The 22,364-nt window shown below is 41.5% G+C and overlaps 1 protein-coding gene across 1 annotated transcript in view; it reads right to left on the bottom strand.

The window, feature by feature from the left end:
* Positions 1-22,364, bottom strand: part of KCNQ3 (potassium voltage-gated channel subfamily Q member 3) — a 204,397-nt gene that overhangs the window by 31,474 nt on the left and 150,559 nt on the right. The window contains exons 2-5 of the mRNA XM_050322270.1: positions 5,845-5,935; positions 4,210-4,336; positions 2,280-2,452; positions 174-329 (exon numbers count right to left, since the gene is read on the bottom strand). Coding sequence (XP_050178227.1) covers positions 174-329; positions 2,280-2,452; positions 4,210-4,336; positions 5,845-5,935 — 547 coding nt within the window. The remainder of the gene's footprint in view (positions 1-173; positions 330-2,279; positions 2,453-4,209; positions 4,337-5,844; positions 5,936-22,364) is intronic.

The raw sequence follows: 22,364 nt of genomic DNA, 5'->3' as shown, positions 1-22,364 counted from the left end.
TAAGTTCTGTTCTTTGGTTGTAGGGGCATCCCTACTCTGGTAATTTTACATGGGTAACATGCCTTTCACCCAAATACAGCAGCCCTTGCACTATAATCTCTAATATCAACATCTTATCTCTTCTTGGGTATGAAGTTTTTAAGAAGGGGATAAGATATTTTGGAGTCACTTACCAGCCCCCACCACAGTGCATCTGCATAGGTTTCAAACTCTTCTTTCATCTCCACTCCATTAGCATCTTTTTCAGGAACATCTTTTTCAACCAGATAAACAAGAAACGAGGATAAGATGAGCGTCAGGAACCCAATGTACCAAGCAGTGATGAGTTCCTGCAAAAGAAACAGATGGACATGAAGGGTCTGAAAACATCCTCAGTACTCAGAGTAGCAGAGTAAACATCAGGAGGAGAGAAAGTCACACAGGGTAACAGCAGAGCTGTCACTGCTGGCTTGGTCACAGACCCTGACCAGCCCAGCTCAGCACTCAGTGGGAAATAATGCAGAGATTTACAAGAATTAGCCCTTACATGGCATCTCCCTGGGGAGCAGCTTGGAGCAATCTGCAGTTGTAGTTCTGCATAAAGCTGGGCTAAGGATGTATCTGCACCCGTGACACAGCTGCTGCAGGGCTCTGTCCCTGACCTTGGCTCTTCACATCACTTCTACCCCTGGGCTTGGTCACTCTTAGCCAGCAAATCACAGCCCTGCCCTCTCCCTCCCTCCAGAGAGCCAGAGCTGCAGGATGGATTTGCTTCTCTCTAGCCATATCAAAGCAGATTCCATCACGAATGAATGATGTCTTCAACGTGAATTCATGCAGTAAGAACAGACCTTGAAAAGCATCTGTGTGAAAACAAAACCTGAGCCTCCCTGTTTTAGAGAGAGTGACTGGAGTGTGTGTCTAATCCCACTGAGGTGGGAGATGCAGTCACCTAAATTAAAATCCCAACAACATCTGAAACAAAGAAGAAAAATTTTTTGAGAAGTTCTTCAAAAGTGGCTAAAAAAATCAATATTCCAATTCCTTTTATGAGAACTTTATTGGAAGAAAAAAACAACAAAACATTGAAGCTGAGAACTTCATAATTGAATCTTCAGGTAAGCAAACCTCCTCAGCTAATTTCTGGTGAGCAATCACAGAAGAAAACTGTTATCACAATTGTTTCTTCATTATCTCCAATAAAGCAAAGTTCTTACAACCCCTTCTTATCTCTGAGCCAGCTGAGATCCAGAGGGTGGTGGTGGGCAACCAAACAAGCAACATGTAAATGAAATCCCACAAAATGAAGCCTTAAACAATTTCTTAACAATGTCTTTGGTACACAGACTTCTTCCATGATCTGTTTCCTGGGAAACATTTTTGACAGTGTTTATGTGCCACCTGCTTTGTAGCAAGTTTATACAGGGAAGAAACATAAGCTGGTAAGAAATGAAGCAGAATGGGTATCCCCATCAGCCTCTATGCAGAAGCAAACTCTAATTATGCTGTGCCAGCTGGCATTTTAATTTTCAAACCCCCCTAAAATGTCAGGAATGTCACTCATGGATAAGAAAAAGCAGTATGTAGCACAGAGCCTATGCAATATTTCTACACCCCGTGCAGATGAGAAATCTTATCTAGAGGATTATTATGCAGATAGTTTTTAACTTGTAATAATGTTTTGTGAAAATGCAAGAACAAATATCTGTCTGGTGCGAGACAGGGTGTGTCTGACTACAGCATCAAGTTAGACCAAACAAAGATGATTTTAGAAATTTTCCCTGTCTGGGTTCTCACTGTATTGTCTCATTCCTGTATTGTCTGACCCATCCTTCCACAGAAAAATTTTACCAATAACTTACTCATTCAGAAACCACATATCTGCTAATCAGCCTCTTGCCATCCCTCTGGAGTCCAGTCCTGCTCCATCTGTTGACCAGACAAGTCTGAGAAGCCACTACAAACATGTCGCAGCTTCACAGGCGTTTCTGTCAAAAATTTCAGCATCTTTCACCATTAAAGGGTTGTCCCTGCTTTCATTAAGGACAAAAGACAAAATCCCTGTTGTAATGTGTGGGAATGAACTCTCCCTTCCCAGCACCACTATTGAGTGGAGAAGGGTAAAACAAGCGGCAGAAATGGTTCAGAGAATGGAAGAGGGAATAAAACTTAAGGAACAAAACTATTTTTGGAACTACTAAACATAATTCCATGGCATTGCTGTACCTGTGCATCCCCTCTCTTTCCCTTCAGTCTTTCTCCCCAAGCCCCCAGCTGAGCCCTGCAAGCTCCTCACTTACTTTGCTATGTGCACAAATAGCTGATCCTAAAAGTTTCCAGGTGCCGCCCCGCCTGTCCATTCGGAGCATCCGTAGGATCTGAAGGAAGCGGAGGCTTCTGAGAGACGTGGCCAGAACATTGCCCTGGTTCCCAACAGCAACCACTGGCACTGAAGCGATCAGCACAAAGATATCTGCAAGGCGAGAAGAACAAAGCCTGCCAACGACAGTGGCCCTGTCACCTGCTTCTTAATCCCATCTGGTTGTGCTGCAAATTTCCCATGGCATATTTTGAAGCTGCCTGGAAATGCCTGCTCTTTCCAATTAAACAGCTATCTGCATCTGCCACACAGGCAGCATCACAGACAAAACCTCCCGGAAAGCCTCGGGATCTGTTTACAGATTGATGCACTGGACTTGAGATTCTGTCTGAGCTTGCTTAGGTATGCAGAGAAACAGTGTCCTAAGGCTGACAGAAAAACAGACTTTTATTCATCTGTACCACAGGAACACCACAGTGAACAGGTCAGCAGATGAGAAATTCAGTTTTGATCGTACACCCACTATTTGATTCTTTTGGCTGAGTTTTCCCATTAAAATCTCCAAGCCAGTGCTACTATTTTTTTGTAAGTGCTCACAGGACCAATTTGTTGATCAACTAAAGAGGTTTGAAATGCAAAACCACATCGCTTCTTGGTTTTTTTCTCTTTGTTTCCCTCTTGCTTTTGATCCTATACACATACAAGATGAAAGTGGTACCAAACAGCTTCAAACATTCTCTGGGCATAGATAAGTAATAATATAGAATTTATAGTAATATAATATAGTAATAATATAAATTGTCTTTATATTTCCAGCCAAAAGAGTGGATTTCAGATTTATTCACTTCCAATCATTCTCAAAAAAAATTTGCAGGAATGACAAATGAGAGATGATATTCATAAGTCCAGAATATTTTCTGTTCTTTACCCAGATATCAATGAAGATTCATTCTCAGAAGTGCGATGACAATTTTACCAAGAAGGCATGAGACAGGATCAATCCCATTTGCTCACACCACACTCTGCTGCCTTCACAATCCTATTAGAAGTATAAGATGTATCTATACAACAGTAGCACACAAAGGAGCACTACTAAATTGAGGATAGCACAGATGCACAAACAAAATTTGCTACAATCTTATATCTACCATTTAGACCCAAGAGATGAACAAAAGGGGGGAGAGGGAAGAGAGGTGTGTATTCATGTGGCCCCACAGCTCCCCAGAGTACTACATGCTGTACAAATAAAGAACAAAACTCTACTGTTTGGCCTGAACAGCACTGAAACATCCTAAAATCAGTGAATGAATGTGGATGTGCAAGACAGGTGCTTGGGGCAGAGTGAGCTCCTAAATACTGGCTGGTTGGTTTGTGGTTATGATGAGGAGTTGCAGGAGGGGATTCAAACATGAATAATGAGAAGTTTTATGGATAGTTATAGGCAGTGACTTCCAAGCCTGAATGATAACATAGGTGAAATCACAAAGATACTTGTTTGCAAATGCAGACTGACAATACAACGGTAAAACACAACACAAACATGAAAGAGAGATGAGGAAGATTGGGTAGGATTGTGATCTGAAGTCCTTTGAAACTGAAGGCAGAGAGAGTCTTTTTGGGGATGAGTTTCAGAAGAATGCAGCGGGACTCAGGAGAAGGGCAATGTGTTTGAAGAGTAGAAGGATTCATTTTTTTCTCACTGACTAGACACCCAAATGTCTCTCAAATTAATTGTTATTGCTGGCTACTTCAAAAAACTACTCCAAGCAGGACACAGGTCCTGGCATAAAGGGCAGATCTGATTTCAGTGCTCCTCGCACTGCCATTCATCAGTTCTTTGACATCCCCCAAACTGGCTTAGAAGGAAAAGAACAAAACAGAGAAAACAGTAGTAGAGAGCATGTGCCTACCCAGCATGCACAAAGGCTTCCTGGCAAATTTGAGTCTCCCCCTCCATCCTTTGTAGCGACAGCAACAGCCAGCAGCCCAGATTCTTAAGGCGAACTCTGCTCCGAAGATGAAAATGGCAAAAGTTTCCTGTATCAAGACACAAACTACATTGTTAGTCTCATGACAAGTTTTGCAGTAATTCTGGACACAAGGGTGTAGCTGAAGGAAATGAGGCACAAGTGTTAGGATATGTGTGAGAGAGAGAGGAGGAGAATACAGGTTGATGAAAGAGGCAAGGCAAAGTGGGACATGCCTTTCCAGCCTTCCAAGCAGTCTGCAGGAGGAATTTGCCCCTGCTGTTGGGTAAATGTGAAGTGCTTACCCTGCCTTAATGTAAGGGCAGCTACTTACACAGAAAGGCCTCTTGTTCCACGCAAAAGGGGGAGACATTTGCAAGTGGTGACTGCAAAGTCCCCGGTGCACTCTATACCCATAACCCAGGATGACCCACCAGCAGCTCATTCATGCAGCCACATCTACAGACACAGGGCAGGACACAGTATATTCATATACTTTCTAAGGGGCACTTTTCCTCATGCTCAAACCCACAGCTCCTGGGTGCTTCTGAAAACCGCTGAGAGCCACACACAAACAAGCACAGGAGGAAGAAAAACTACCTGAGGCTTTCTCAAAGGTGAAAGATGGGCTATAAGCAGGGTAACAGAGGCCAAAAGCAAGTTTCACATTCCCTAAGGGATGGGGGAACTTTATGAGAAGGAACATGCAAGGGGAATTCACTTTTCCTTCCTTTCGGCATTTAGCAGTTGCTCTGATCTACGTGCCTCTGGGGGTACAAGGGAAGGGTAAATTGAGACCCTAGAACTAATTTTGCTGGGGATACTTTATACAAGGCCAGGTTAGGCGAGATGTTGTGCTCTCTATTTCATGACAGCTATAGGAGCAGAGGAAGTTCACGGTTAAGGTCGTTTTCATAAAGCTTTGAATATGCCATGTTTATGCTGGGGGGGGGGGCAGGGGGGTGTCCTCTATTTTTTCACTCTTCTGCCAAACAGAAGGCCTAGAGAAATAAAGTCTTGAGCATGAACTTCAACATTTATAGAACCAGCATTCTGGAACACACAGAGAAAGGAATGTATTTGCTGCTAATACATTTTCTCTCAGAGGCACTGCCTGCAACAATTTCAGTTATGCTGCTATTGGGCACAAGCATGAGTCCAGTTCTGATGACCTCCCTTGAAAGAAATATTGGGATTAGTAGAATACTACAGAGTGAATCAAAATATTTGAAAGATCCTCCCAAAAATAGTTTTCAAATGTGCTTAGGTCTGGCATGGTCAGTAGCAAATTAACTGATAACTTGATGGAAGGACTGTTAGGCTAATGCTCAAAAGCCTTAGGCTGATATTTTTCCACTCATTTTCTTTTTACTCAGGAACCTCACTTTCTTTTTACTCAGTTGTTGTTGACAATGGATTGGGAACTCTTCAGTAGGTAAGTGCATGGTCACTGCCCCAGGACCAGTGGCAGAAATGTTATGGCATGCAGAGCTGGGAGTAAGTTTCCATCCCTGCAGATGGGGCTGATTTCAATTCAAGGGTGTTACCAGGGTGATGAACCAGCCACAGCCTACTTACCAGCAGGAGGAGCCAGTCTCCTGAAACAGTTTCATACTCCTTGAAAGTTGTCAGGACAGCTAAGATCAAACACCCCAAGACAATCAGGAACCTGGAATGAAATAAAAGAAAAAAAACACAGCATAGTTACCCCTCTCTGTATTTGCATTGGAGATATTACCTATAAAATCCATCAGAGCATGGCTGCTTCCTACTGGTGAGCAGACAGGTGGGCTTTCATGAAGATCAAGGATTCTCAACCAGGATGGAGTGGGGGAAACTGGCAGTGACGGCAAGATCCTAAGTCAGAATGTTCGTGGGACAGACATGTATTAATTAACTTATTTGCATTCTTCAAGAATGAGTGATACTGCATTTTTGGAAGGAATTGTATGATATAGCAGAGGACTGTATTGCTCAGGAGGTCTATTCCAAGCTGACATGCTCTGTGCTTCCCAGAATGGCACTGCAGTTACAGTGGAATGAATCTACTTGGCACTTCCTGAGACCTGGGAAACAGTAAACGCTTCTCTACAATGCAGCACCAGGACAAACCCTCTCTTGAAAACTGTACTGCATTTCTTTTTTCCTTTTTCTTTTTGCACTCATTTTCTATGCAGATGAAAAGATGAAAAGGATTGAAAGAGAAACAGGAGAGGGTAAATTTCTGCTCTCCAGTAAACACAGTGTGTGATAAATCAGTCTGTCTGAGAGGCTCCAGAACACAGAGATTTGACTGAAAATTTAACAGCCACTGCTGGTAAATTCAATTCAATCTTGTTGATCTGCTTTGTAAAGCTATTCCTGGGGTCAAGCTATTCAAAATCCTTTATACACAAAGAGGTAAAAAAATCAAGAGAGCCTCTAAGTCATTACTGTGAGGCAGAGTAGGCGAAGTTCATATTTTGGTACTCCATCTACCCAGATCATGGGCATTTTAATGTGCTTCCAAAATCTGATCCACAGGAACAGAGGTGCAGGTGGCCATGGAAATAACTTTGAGTTCCCTAAATAAATGGGAAGGATGTCTCCATAAAAGCTCTGGATCCCCTGCTCTCGTAGCTAGGGTACATCAAAGAAATGATAGGCATAAGCTGTGTTTAGTCTGTAGTACCTATTTTGAATTTCAATCTGATACCTGTAGTGCGATTTCATTTCTTGAGTAAAACTCCACTTTGTTTCACTGGGTGAAATGAGCAGAGCCACAGCCTGCAGGGTGGAGGCAGCGAGCAAGGGCTCAGCTCAGAGACACCTGTCCTCTAACCTGCCTTGGCTTTTCACTTCCTTCATGTATGAGAAAACCTAGGGCTAGAAAACGGTGTTCTGAGAATTTGCAACTTCTTTGCAGCTGGAGTAAAAGGACAGAGTTGAGCTCCAGATAACTCCTGCTGCCTTTTGGAGGGGGCAGGGGGCGGAATTTCCTCCAAACAGCATCCACTAGCACCCTCCATGCAAAGAAAAGACAACAGTGAAACATTTCACAGCAAACCCTGAAGGATTACTTTGCTGTGGCTTTCCTAAAATTAGCTGTTCTGACTGAATTTTCTTATGCCAGGAAAATTTCATATCAGCCATTTTGAGCAAGTTTAGAACAGAAATAAATGTGTTTTCTTGTGCTAAATAATTCTGGATTTCTTTGACAAGTTTCACCTTTTTCCACTCACCAGACATGCCCTGGGGCATGGGTTATGCAGTTGGTAAGAAACAGCCATTGGGTCCAGAATAGGTCTTTTTCCATTTACCTATAACCACATTCCCACTGCTTGAGACATTTGGCTCACCGGCTTGCCAAGACTCCCAATCCATCTATTCTGCACCTCCATGAGCAAACTAGTGAAACCTCAACCAAGACAACGATTCTTTTGATTATCTATAAGCTCTTGATCTGCCACATTACAGCCATTAAAGTGGTACCATCACTGACACTCCACTTAAAGCCTTGAGCAGCTGCCTCTTGATACTTTCCATTACAGACATTTCTTTATATCACGTGAAAATTCAGTCACCCATCAGCTCACAAGTATCATTTAAATGATTTAATGAAACGTGAAACACACTGAAAACAGTCCAAGGAAATTACATCATTGCATTACATCATTAGCTACTTAAACTAAAGGCGTGAATTTACCATATCATTCAACAGAACTCCATTGTCAATTAAAGATGATGTACAGATTTTTGTCCAAGAGGAAGACAGAAGACAAGTTAGTAGTGAAATCGTCATCTTCTGCCTAAAAATGCCTGCGGTTTTACCGCTAGAGGGTACCGGTGCTCCACAGAGCAAGGGGATACAGCTCGCTCTTGTTTTCCTTCCCCATGAAACAGGCCCAGTGCAGGTGATGTTCAGGTGATCGCACCCATGTATTTGATATGCAAGAAAAGCAGCCTCACGGTGGTGAAAGAGCTTTTCCTTGCTCGCTAAAAGTCCCAAATGTTGATATAAATGGACAAGGGGTGCTGCTTATTTGATTGCTACCTATGGCACAGCTCAAGCTGCAAAATCCAGTGCACCAAGTGAGAGCCCACCCATGAAAACAACAGATCATGCAGGACAAGAAACCAGTAAAAATAGGGTGAGAGAGTGAGATTGGAGATCACAATTCCCAATGAATAATTTTAAGGTCAAATCTGAGCAGGGAATATGGTCTGAAACCTCTGTTGCAGGATGCGCATGAATGCACCTCAGAGACGCAACTGCTGAATTTGCAGTACCCAAAAACCACACAGACCACAGAGCCAGGCTCCTGCCCCTTCCTGCAGCTGCAATCCATCTTGGAAGAGTCAGCTGTTCTCCTGCTGCACCATTTCCAAAGGCTAAATACCAACTGCAATCACCCACAAGTTAATCAACTCACATCTCAGAAATCCTCCCTGAGAATCTGCAATTGCAACTGTGGTTCAGAGCACTCTGTGAATTTTAATTTGCATTGATGCTATGCAACCAAGCCTCTTCTGTTTTGGATCTTGGTGTTTGTGAAGCCTGCAAGTCTTCTTGTGTCCTCTTTCTATGCAAGATGTTACACAGATGTTGTCTTTTCTTCATCAGTCCCCCTTGCTCAGCAAAGATGATAACAAGGTACATCTTCCCCTTGCTGCTTCTGCCCATATTGTGGGATTCATGGGACATAGGCACCAAGGGTTAGAAGAAAGAAACAGGGTAAAAAACAAAGTTTGAAATGAAAATTGAGTTCTATTAAGCCTAAGCTCACTGTTAAACAGTGTTTCAGCAGGTGGCAGTCCAGACTTCAAGACTGTAAATCACATATACCAAATACCTGAATGTGATCCTTCAGCTTTTTAGAATCATCCTTGTTATTATTTTACATTATTTTTCACAGCGCATTACATTATCCCTGTTCACAGCATTATGCCTAAAATCTAAATACTTTGTTGCATGCATAAGTTCCAGACCACCAAATGGCAGAGCTCTTTTGTCACTGTCACAACTAATGTGTTATTCTAGTAAACATGCTTAGTTTTAGAAATCACTTACTTAATGCTCATATTTTCTAATTATGATATTTTGGTGTATTAAAAACAGTATTCCAAAAACAATATATAATTTTTCAGAAAAGAAGAGGCAGTTTATGACTATGCATGAGCTGAATCTAATGTTTCTTGCAGGAGCTTCACAGACTGTTTCATTTGGTAAATTTTTACTTGTTTTAATATTTCCCATTTTTTTGAGTTTTTCTTTTCTATCTGCTTTCATTTGGAGCCAACAGAACATAGAGAACCTGTGAAGTTTTATATATATACACAGGTGCTTATCATGTTTCCTTTTCACCATCTCTTTCTTCAAAACTGTAGGGGCAGATCACATCATAATTTGCCTGTCATCTATTCCAGGCTCTGAGCAGGAAAGCCTCTTGAACAGTTACAAGTAAGAAATCCCCTGCAGTGTGACAATGCAGACTTCTGTTTGCTCTCACTTCTTCAGTACCATTTCTTGCAAGCCACTCGGATTTCTTCTGCCTCCAAATGTTCACATGGATCTTAGCTTTTTCTGCTTTGCTTCATTTCAAACTTTTATATCTTCCCTTAAAGCCTGTGCTCTGGTTTCATTATGTTCTGCCACCTGGTAAATGCTAATGGAATTCTCTAAGATTGTGATATATAAGGAAAATCTGGCAATGTTTTGCTAAATTTTTGGTTTAGGGTACTCAAAGCAATATGGTTCTAAACCATGATTCCCACACACTTTCCCAAATTTCATATTGGAACAAGCTTATTTTCTTCAACTATTGGCTTTTACCCATAAGGATTAAAAATGCATCTTTTCTCACAGTTTTTTCAGTTGCTCTATATTCCTACCCACCATCTTTTTCTCTTCATCCAAGCTTCATTTTTCACAGAACATCTGCAGTATCTTGCACTGATCGTTTTATGATTGCTAATGAGAGGCTTGAGTTGGGATTTTTAACACTAAAAAAAAAAAAAATGACATTACCAAATATTTGAGAACAGCTCTTCAGAGAGAAGGGAATGTGTGCCTGATTTCCACAGACTTGGGAATATTCACTGTTTAATATTCAGATTCTTGAATCTCTGCTCTTCCAAGCAGTAGGACAGAGATCAGTACTGAGATAAGAGTGACAGAAAAAATGCAAACACTTTGTGAGGCTACAGAAGTGCAGGACATGCAGGGAAAAGCACTGAGAAACTTAGTGGAGGTCCTGGAGAAGGGAAAAAGCAGCAAGTCCTACAGGCAGGGATGTTCAAAGATTCCTCTTTCTCTGCATCCCCAGATTCCACTGAGTACACAAAGTTCCATGCAGGAGTCCCTGTTCCAATGCCATCATAGAGCAAGGACAGGGTACCAATGCCACACTCAGTAAGATGAATTACACTCTTGTTCTGCTGCAGTGGTAGAGGCAAAGCAAGTTCCTCCACAAAATGCTGAAGGAAACTCTAAGAAGTAAAGATCCCCAAAAGTTCCCTAGTCTCACTGGCATACAAGTTGATCTGACAGGTGATGCGGTGGTAGCCCAGAATGACACTAGTCCCTTGGTGACAGAAATGACAGACATTGTCCCTTGCATGGTAGGAAGCTGAGTAAGAAAAGCCCAAACCCTTACTCATGCCAGGTTTTTGATGACCTTGTGTTCTCGTTGGCAGGAATGTCTCTGAATTGGCTTCACTGCCCTTTCCTTAAATCTGGAAAGCTTTTAAAATCAAGATCTGGGAGAGGAAAGCTGTGCTTCACAGCAGGGCATCCAGGTTGCAAAAGAACAGCTTTTGTATCAGATGTTTCCTCTTTCCTTTCCTCCATGTATAAGCCAAGACCCAGGTTAAAGCCTCTTTATTTTGTTGTTTTTTCTTCAGGTCCACTCCTAAAACCCTTTTTCTTTGGTGCCTGTTGCCCACAGTTGACAGCTTTCTTAGGGAGTTTGGCATGCTGGTACAAAGTATTTTGGGTCAGCAATGTCAGATAGCACAGACACCACCATCCTGGATTTTCTGCCCCAGGGGACATTTCAGGAGAATGGCCTGACACATTTCCCAGGTTTGCTGGCAAGAGACTGCAAAACAGCCCAGACTGCATTTCCTTGGAAGACAAGAGTCATCCACCAAGATCCTATACCCCTCTTGAGACAAGTGTTAAAGGTGCTCCAAAAGGCCTGGCATATGTAAGTTATTAGGAGAGAGGTGGACGGCTCATCACATGGGTGACTGACTGGGGGACAGATGGCAGGAGCAGAGGAGAGGCAATGACAGCATTAGCTCCCAAGGAGTTGTCTTCTATCCTCCTGCAGCTTGAATAAGGACAGAAAAGATTCTGACCGTTGCAACTAAATATCCTGAGTTACTTCGTTAGGGGGTTTAAATTCTATTTTTATATTAAGTGAAGGACATTGGACTGAACTATTGTTTGGGGCTTTTATCTGCCGTGACCAGTATGCTTATCCATGGGCTTATCTCTGGCTGGCAGTGTGCTGCTAATTGAGTTGAGACACATCGACAAGGAAACACAGAGAGCCATGCAGCACAGCAAAGCAGGGAGGGCACACAGCCAAACTGCATCCCCCAGCAGCCCCAGCTGCAAAACCCACAAATCAAATGAGTTTCAGAAATGCTTCTGACAGGACATTCTCCAAAGAACATCTACAAACTTGCATGAAGCCATTTGAAGGTAAACTTTAGGATTCATACATTGGTTTCTTCTAATTTTTGCAAAAATAAAAGTGTAGGGCATTCAAAGGTCAGCCTGTAATTGAGCAGTCAAGTGCCCAGCCTTCAGCAAACCCTGTAAAGAAGTGAATTTATATTATATAAAGAGCCTAAGGTAAGTGTGGTAATCATCCATATGAATGCCCAAACATCTGGAGAAGAATTTCCATGAAGGTACCTTTTTAAATATCACCAATGCTGCTGTGTCCAGAGAGACAAAAGATCAAGGAGTCTACTTCAAACAGGACAAAATCTCAGGGGTACACAAGAATTTGAACCTTTCACACAGACATGCACTGATCTCCCCACAAACCCCTCACATTTCTTTAGGAAGGAGGAGAGGAATGAGTTATATCCTCTGAGTAAATTTTTAGAAAGCTCCAAAAAATATAAATGAGAGAAACATCTGAAACTACTGTTGTGCCTCTTGCCCTGACTGAAAGTGCTGTCGTTGATATTTTCTACCTTCCCATTTTAAATCGATGAAAATCAAAAGACTGTAGGAGACAGACAAAAAACAAACAAGCAGAAAAAAAAAGTCCAAGAGCACACCCACCCACCCTTTCTAGGACTTGACCAAATTCCCCTTTTTCATAGGCACTCACATGAAATGATTTAGGTCCTCCAAAGGTGATATAGCTGAAAGTTATTTCTAATATGAAGGCAGCACTGTCCAGAAATAACCTCTGTAGTGTCTAATACAGAGTTTCTAGGTAGGGAATTGACAATATTAATTTTGTGACCAGGCAGATTCTTACAGTGAGTCTTTACTCTTTATCCAAGACTTCAACCAGATTGGAAGTTTTGATAGTAGCGGGTTTTTTTATATTTTGCACTCTACATTGCAAAAAAAGTACTTCCAAAAATGCCAATACTTTCAACCTAACATAGCACTTTCAGCCAGGTGGGATTGCCAAGTGAAAAAACCATTTCCAGTTGGGACTGTATCTTCTTTGCATGTGCCTTCTCAAACACCATCACACACCTTTATGTGTGAACATGTGCACTTCATGCAGTGATCTCAGTTTTCAAATGGAGTGGGACATTCAGAAGAAAAGTTGCATGCAATATCCATTCCCAGTGGATACTTTAGCATGGTCAAAGATTTGCAGCTGTGTAAGGAAGAGATGCATTGCTGCACATGACCTGCACCCCACAACACTGCCAGTACTCTCCAGGTCCAGGTAACTCTGAAATGTTTCTAATTTTTATATAAGTGGAGAGTGCAGAGTCATTACTGCATCTGAGCCAGTGTGACAACACTGCACATCAGCTTTCCTTAACAATCTGGTCTGTGGACTATGACCCATTCACAGACCCAGTGGTACTGCAGAACAAGCTCACACCAATCAGTCAGGGAAGGATTTCTTACCATGCAGAATGCAAAGCAGATGAGCTGCTCTCACTTTATCCACAGAGAGAGAAAAAGAGGAGAAAGGATTTGTGCTAAAAGATGCAAGGTCCAAACTCACGTTACAGGAGCTGTGGATATAATGAACAGTGGTGGTGTGGAGGAATGCTTTCTCTTGGAATACACAAATCGACACAGACAGAATACTGTGTTAATAGACCCAGTTTCCCTGCAAATTAAACCATATTTTTAATCTAGTCTGACTTGATCCTGTTCCTATAAACCTTTTCTTACACCAGACTCTTCATTTTTTCTTTGTGCTCCATAGATAAGCAGGCTGTAGTTTGGCATTGATGATCAGTCAGGCAACAAGAATTCACAGCTCTGGCCCATTTCCAGTACTCTAGAAAATGGCATTAGCTGGAGGCCAGGGAAAGGCCACTGAATGTAGAATATTCTAAAATATCTCTCTAGAAAAGAACTGGGAATGTCTCAGAGGTTCCAGATAATTTCAAATGTCAAGTGAAATTAGCCATTTTAAAGCATATCAATATAAGAGTCTTATCTCAGTCTGATTGCAAAGGATGGGCTTTTATCTGATAATGAGGGACTACCTGGTGCAACTTTTGGGTGCCTTTTGGATGTTGACCTGAGCATCGTGGTCTCCCAGTCACACTTTTCCCAGATGGCTGAATGCTGCCAGGCCCTTTCTCTCAGTGCAGAAATGAAACCACTCCCTGTAACTCAGCCTCACACCAATCAAACAACTGCCACAGGTCTTATGCACTTTATTACCTCCCTTTCAAAATGTATTTGAGGGCTTCTCTTCCCTGGTAGTTCTGTATGAACACTGGGATTTTTTAAACAATTTGGTGGGAAGACAGAGGAGGGACAGAAAGTGGATTTCAACCCTAAAATGTCAGCTGCTGCTTTGATGGTTCAACACAAAACAAGATATGTGGTCTGGATAGAAATGTGAGGGTGATGATCAATTGTGCAGAGGCAAATCCTTTTATAATAGTGGGATTTTTTTCAATATATTGCCTTTAAACTAATGAGAATATAAGTCAATAACTTTGAAGTGATTCACCAAAGGTGCTTACAGAGGCTGTGTCATGTGGAATTTCTGTAAGATCTGCACCTCCCCAGGAAAGAACTCTGAAGAGTTTGCAGCTGCAGGTCCATGGTGCTAATGGAGCCACTGAGGGCAACACAGGAACAGTTGAAGTGTGTGGTACAGACAATTTATCTGTGCTTCTTTTTCATCTCCAGTTCACATTCATTAGTAACTGATGAGTTGTGTCAGCATGGCAAATGAATCACGCCCTCCTCGAAGGTGAACTGTGGATAAGCTCTTTGGAGGTCATTGTATCCACAGAAGTCTGATTTACACAACGGGGCAGTAACAACAGCACGCGGCATTTGTAGCTATGTAAATTTGATGCTGTTTTAAAGTATTTCTGCTGTTTTGCATTGCCACAAGCAATTAATCAGCGTTCAGAATTCAGAACAATCATCTGTAAGCATGTGATATGTCATTTGAAGTCTGAAGTCCTTGTTGGAGGTTATCAGCCTTTTCCAGACCTGTCCAATTTTATTCCTGAAGTGCTTCACCAGCATCTGCAACAATGCTTTTCAACACAATGTATGATGGTCCTTTTGCTCAACTGACTCATTAATATCTCAGATTATATTATCCCCATTCAACCTGACAGATTCAAAGAAAGACAATTCTATCAAACCTTCAGGACAAAATGGCAATATGGAAGGGAATATTATTATTTGTTTTTCTTTGAAGAAATAGCTCTATTGAGTTGAATAAGTAAATTGAAATAGCACAGAATTCAGCATATGTAAAGTCCATTTAGAAAAATAAACCCCAGTTTGCAGGAATGAGAAGTTCTGATTGCAGAATGCAATCTAGCAAAGCAGTCTAATCTCTGCTAACAACTCTGTTGGGACTCAGATGTTTGTGTCCTCAAAATACATGAATCTTTGAGTCTCTCCTAAATGGAATAGCTGTATTTACTGAAGGCTTTTCCTCTGGAACAGAGGAGTTCTGGGCACAGTGGGACACAAGCCTTGAGATAACTTTTCTGTTCTTACTTGACATCCATGGTAACAGGAATTCCTATTCCTAATTCAAGATTTGCCACCTGCTTCTGTTGTGGCATAAATGCAGAGAGTGGCCTAATAATGAATCTGTAAGAGTGAAGAGTTATCCATTTTCAGCTATAGCATGATAGATCTGACCAGCCAGCAACAAAGCTCACTCAGAGAGCAGAACAGCCCTGAGCTGCACACACTGTACCAGCTGGATTAGTGGGAGAGCAGATACTTAACTCACACCTGTGCACACAGATATTTGGGTGCCTGAACTGATTATCTACATCATCCATTGAATCTCATCTCATGCAGGTGAATAGAACAGAAAGTCTGGAGAAGAAAGCAGCAATACTGATGCTCTGCTCACAACTTGCAGTGCCTCTGCCAGTCCCAAATACTGGGATGATGGGGAAGGTTTGCATCAGACATATAGAGCTTTTCCTTTTCCTGTAAAATTAGAATGGATGCAGAGGGATGAATGTCATGTCTAGGCTTTTATTGACCTCCCAGACAACTGTGATGGTTGACACAGACATCGAAAGTGTGTGGAAAGTCAGGTTTTTCTCCCTCCAAATCCCACCAAGACATCTCTAGGGATAGGGTGACATACTTGCCATGTGACTACAGAAAACAGTATCAAGTGAGCACTAGGCTGTAACTCTTTCCTGGGTGAAAGACATCCTGAATCAGATGATCCCTCCAGTATCTCATTGCTCTGATTACATAGGGATATTAGCCCTGGCTATCTACAGCATTGGATGTACATTTGTATCTGGCATAACATGGCTTGAAGTTGTTCTCAACACTGATTAATTATTTAGCTCATAGGGTCTAACTGTTCCAGGGATGTTTTCTGAGTAGTCTTTATCAAGATGCTCATGACTGATTGCACATTGATTTTTCCATAGCTTACCAGCAGCAGTAGCCCCACAAAGGTTCAGAATTCTGATCTATACTCATAGTAGTTCCTATTTTTTTAAACAGGAAATTAAGGAGCTGGTCCCAGGTGGCTTGTTTGGAGGGGAGGGCGGGCAGGAGAGGGAGAGGAGAGACCTTGTAACTATTAGTTTTCAAGTTATTAGAAGTGTGGGGGTGCTGTGGTAAGTTTAATGCTAAAGTTAATTACTCACAAGAACAAAATTGAAAAGGGTTTCATGGTGAATACTTCACATTAAATTACTGGCACTATTTTGGTCATTGTGACATTTTAAAAATAAGCACATGGTTATACTCAGCTTGCTTGCAAGGCTATTAGATGTGTCTCAAGGTGCCTGCTTTAAGAGTGCACTAAACAGATGTAATGTGGCTGTGGATGATGTTTATCTAACACAAGTGACTCAATATGCCCACAATAGAAAGCAGGGAATTAAGTTCTGCACACCCCACTATTGGAGTTTACGGGGCAGGCTAAGAAATATTTCATTCTTTAGACTCTTGAGGGAACCTGTGCTCCTTCTTCCAGCATGGATCACTGTGTTCTTTCCTTCACAGGATAGAAGAATACAAAAGTGTGTGAAATCTTTCAGATACAAATATTTTTTTGCCAGGAATTTTGAGTCATTGTCCTTATGCAAGATATGTCCCACTGTGCACAAAAGCAGGAGCAGCTTTTCCCTTGGGCCAGCACAGTAGAAATTAATAATGCAATGGCCATCTTGTACAGTTCTGTTGCATCTTCAACCCTGCTCCAGTGCTTAAGCTGATGTCAGCTTTATTCATTCTGTAATTATTTAACATGTGGAAATTCTTTATGTTGGAGGATACCGTCACATATAAAAGTTTTCTTGCTTCCTGAAAGTTGTTTCAGATTTTCTGCTCTATTTATTTATTTATTTACTTATTTCTACACAGCTTTTGTTAGTGTCCCAGTTTACAGAGCATGGAATAAATTGTACATCTGTCTATTTATCCTTTATTACACCATTGATCATTCAGCTAAAAATCAGGGTAATCCCTCAAGTCCTACATGCTGTTTGAGGTGCCTCAGGACCACTACAGTGTGGACAGAACTAACAGACTGATGCAGAAGTGTCTTGGCAGAGGAATTTGAAAGACCACTTGAGCACTGTTGCATAAGACAGTTGCCCAGTCTTCACTAAGCACCACAAATTTACATTGACATCCCTCTAGTTACTCTGTGATGGGATTTCAATCCTGATTAATAAGAAAAAATATTATCTGTGGTCCCTGAGAACAAATTTCTGTACATACACCCTTAAAGCTTACCTTGAAGATGGAGAACCAGATATGGTCAAACAGCAGGCCATACTATTACTGTTACTTTTTTGTACCTCTCATTTAATTATAGGGTGTGTTAGTATGAAAGTGCTAGAATTAATGAATCTTTCAAGGGTATTAAGACAAATGTAGCTGAAATAGAATGGGTTAACTTTTTCATACTAAGAAGGAATTAATTAATGTGAGGGCACAAAGTCCTACGCTTTCACAGTTAATCTGCTTCCATTGTCATTGTAGCATGGATAAAGCAGGCTCAGGTATTTCTTCATCCCACTGAAACCTGTTCCATACTTGTGTTTTTTGTTTATTAAAAGCAGTACATCTGCAAAGGCCGTCATTTAAGGAAAGTAATGACAGCTTGAATAGAAATGTCACAAAATCCAGGAAGTCTTTGATGCACAGGATGACACACTTTCTACATCTTACTTCCACAGTCTGACTTAAGCCAAGAACCAGATTTGGCATCAGGAAGGGATATCTCTTCACTTCACTCTGGCTCTGAGTTTTGGCTTAGGCCTAGATATTTTCTTTTCTTTTCCCTGCAACATAAGGCATTACTTCTTAGGCCTATCTGGGAATTATTTTGTTATAGCAGGAAATGATTAGTGTCTCAATCTTCAGACGCTTGGTCTTCAATATAGGCCTTTTTTATTTAAATGATTCAGATTCATCGTAGAGGTGACTTAGTCATTGTCCTGGTGAATGCACTGCATAAATAGATCATCTCTGTTATCCTCTGAAGAGAACAATTTTCTGTGACTACATGTGAATGAAGCTGTTGGTCCCTGTAGCCATTTCCAATGATTCTGGAGCCTGACTGTGCAGCACGGAGGTGCTGGAGGAGCTGTAACTCCTGCACATGCAGTGGACAGACCACTGAAATGAACACAGAAAGGTCATAGAATCATGGAATATCCTGACTGGGATAGGGACTCATACGGATCATTGAATCCAACTTCTCTTCCTGTGCAGGACAACCCCAATAATCACACCATGTGCCTGAGAGCATTGTCCAAATGCTTCTTGAACTCTGTTGGGCTTGGTGCTGTGACCACTGCCCTGGGGAGCCTGTTCCAGTGCCTGATCACTCTCTGAGTGAAGAAACTTTTCCTAATATTCAACCGAAACCTCCCCTGACACAACTTCATGCCATTCCCTTGGGTCCCGTCACTGGTCATCACAGAGAAAAGATCATGCCTGTCTGTCTGCTTCCTCCTGTGAGGAAGCTGTAGACTGCAATGAGGTCTTCTCTCAGTCTCCTCCAGGCTGCACAAATCAAGTGCCCTCAGCCACTCCTCACACGGTTTCCCTTCCAGACCCTTTACCATCTTCGTGGCCCTCTTTTGCACACTCTCTAATAGCTCTTTTATACTATATAATAGTATAGTCTAATAGTCTCTTTTATACTGTGGTGCCCAAAACTGCCCCAATATTCAAGGTGAGGCCACCCCAATGCATAGCAGAGCAGGACAAACCCCTCCCTCCACCAGCTTTGCCTGATGCCCCCCAGGACATGGCTGGCCCTCCTGGCTGCCAGGGCACTGCTGACTCATATTCAACTTGCCATTGACCAGGACCACCAGGTCCCTTTCCCAGCTCTGCTTTCCTGCCTCTGGTTCTCTAGTTTGGTCAAACATCCAGGATTGCCCTGTCCCATGTGCAGAATCCAGCACCTGCCCTTGTTAAACTTCACGCGGTTGGTGAAGTTGCCCAGTCCTCTAATTTGTCAAGGTCACACTGCAGGGCCTCCCTGCCTTCGAGGGAGTGAACAGCTTCTTCCAATTTATCATCATCAGCAAACTTAATATACCTTCAGGTCCAAAATGCACATCTGACTCCTTATTCCATGTTCCTACACTCCCTACAATTTTACTGACCAGCTCTTCTCCCTGGTTCCTCAACAGCTTTAGGAAGCTGACGTGACAGCACAGGATGTCAAGTGAAAAGTACTAAATAAAGGAAGCAGACATCAGTAGCTTCATTTTCCCCCTGTCAGGTTTAAAATAACTTTTGATGAATAGGGAGAACATCTTTTCATGTGAGCTAAAAATATTACAGGAAATTAAATGGGGTTGTGAAGATGTTTAATCTGGAAAGTATATTCTATCATTATAACATCTTTTATGGCAGCTTTAGTTCTGATTCGAGCTCAAAACCTCAAACTAAACTTAACTTTGGAGCCCTCACAACATCTCCAGAGTGTATGCTGGTTGTTATATTTATAGACAGTGTTACATGAGTGTTCTTCCCTCTTTATGTGCAGCTATTCAGGAGATATCAAGGCAGTGGGTAGTACTCCGGAACACATCTGCTTGATATACCAGCATTATTGGAGTCAGGAAGGTTTAATTTAGCAACTTTAAAATGCATGAATTGTTCACAGAGCTTAGATGTGAGCAACCAGAAATTATTTAATTATTTTTAACATGAATACCAAAATTACTTAGAGGCAGGTTTGTATGCAGGAGTGAGCATGTGAACGTGTATCTGAATTTATTCTCTGGCAACTAGACATCCTACAGATATTAGTTTGCTACTTGTAGGAGAGATGAAAGATTTAAACTACTTTGATTATCACCCTTATCCTCTAAAGAGGATTTCCCAAAATGCTTGAAGAAATAAATGAACACCTGTGCTTTGGGGAATGAAGCCTAGAAAGAAACATTTGGAAACTTAAGAAAGAGTGTGAAAGAAAAGTCAGAGATTGATCTTATTCTTATAGAAATTACTGGCAAAACTGTCAGTGACTTTAATAGTGAAACATCAGAGCTTAAAGCATGAGCCCAAGAGGGGAAGAAATGAACAGGTCAATGATGAAAGACTGTAGGCACAGAGAAATGGTGACAGTCAGACAGCAAAGCCTATAGCCAAACCCTTTCATGTGAAAATCTCCATGCTTCAGTGACCTAAGTACTTCTGATGTCTGGTGATTTCCTTCTTTGGGGGAGATGGCCCCAAACATACTGTCACTGTGCACTGAACTCAAGATGTTCAAAGTTGCTGATTATTTTTCTTTGATGTTTTCTCTTTTTTTTTTTTTTTTTTCTTTTTCCCAGCCTATTTGTTGTCACCTTACAAATTTTTACCCCACCAATTCTGAGTACCTGTGTGTCTGGTGAATGGGAGACACCTTAAAGAGCAATTTAAAGAGATATCTTACAACTGTAAAAAAACCCTTTTCATTTTAATGGCTTGGAATACAGGTGGCAAATTGAGCTGCCCCTTAGCTAATGCTGTAGTTTTATGTGCTTTCCAACAGACAGATATGTACAGAATAGGAGAAACCTACTAGGGCAATGAAGGCTCAGGGAATGGAAGCAGACAGGATTTAGCTAAGGTTTTATTAGGAGAAAAGTATTAGTTTTGAATTTTACCGTGTCAGTTCTGAAGGCCTGGGGCTTTAATCCTGCAAAGACTTTACCATGCAATCTGTGCTGGATATTACACCATGATACATCATTCTCTGTTCCCAAGATGAATTCTTTTCTGATTGAGACTTTTGAAAACTTTGAGAAAAATAAAGCATATGATTCACCTCCCATTGATCAGCTGAACCACACTAGGCTGCAGAGCTTGTGAGGATGTAATCTTTTGGGGGAGTTAAATTTTAACAGACTGCTGGGGTTATTTTTGGTTTGTCATGTGCAAACTGACTGTAATCTCATTGGTACCCACTGAGAAGGCAGAAAGAATGAGGGCTGTGCTAGAGCTGATGGTGAAAGGTTATTCTTAATTTTGATCTGGCATGCGAGTTATCAGCCATCATAAATGACAAGATTCCTTCTCCCACTCAGCCAGCGAGAAACAGACTTTAAAACCTACTGTCATAAGAAGGCATAATTACAAAGCCATTTCAAAGTCAAGGTTGAAAACCTCAGATGCTTCATTGCCCCTTAGGATGAGAATATGAAATAGCATCATACTTCTTCCTCCTTGCCTTCATTAACTAACCCTCTAAACAAAATCTGCAGCTGTTCTAGGAGGCAATCGACAGTTATGGACAGAAAAGAATGTTTTACCTTAAAATGGAGAGAGAAAAGTGTTAAGAAAATGAGAGGTTTCTGGATATTTTTGGCAAAATCAAGCTCTGGATCAAACTGTCTGGCAACAGAACAGAGGTCTTTACCATGACATAAGAACAAACAATGCCACAGGCAGCTGAAAAAAACTACTTATAACTGCATGAGGCTTTATGTTAATTTAAAATGCAGTGATTCAATAAACAGCAAAAGTGGGGATCATTTCAAGGGTTTGTGGGATGGCATACCACCACAAATGGAGTAAAGTTTTCCATCGGTGTCAGTGTTGATGTGAAACGTCTGTTTTCAAAGCTAAAGCAAACCAACGGAAAGTTAAATAACAAATTTATTTCTTAAGTAAACCCTTCTATTTACCCTCAAGGAAATATTAAAGAGAAACATGTAAGAGGATCATTTGATCTAATTATATAATGTGAGCAAATCTCTGAGTAACAGCTGCAGCACGAAGAGGGCATCAATGTTAACTCTCCAGCATGGGCATCAATGTCTGACAATTAACACTCATGGAAAACACTTTGTTGGATATGCAAAAACCAGTTGCTAAGGGGACCTGACAACTATTTTAAGCCAGAAAGTGGCAGGCATCTTTATGCATGCTCAGTAATCCTCTCAACTTTAATGCAAATATTTGTGGG

Source organism: Myiozetetes cayanensis, unplaced genomic scaffold, assembly GCF_022539395.1.
Source record: "Myiozetetes cayanensis isolate MyiCay16 unplaced genomic scaffold, myiCay2020 scf1, whole genome shotgun sequence".
NCBI lineage: Eukaryota > Metazoa > Chordata > Aves > Passeriformes > Tyrannidae > Myiozetetes > Myiozetetes cayanensis.
This window is presented reverse-complemented; position numbering and strand designations above follow the sequence as displayed.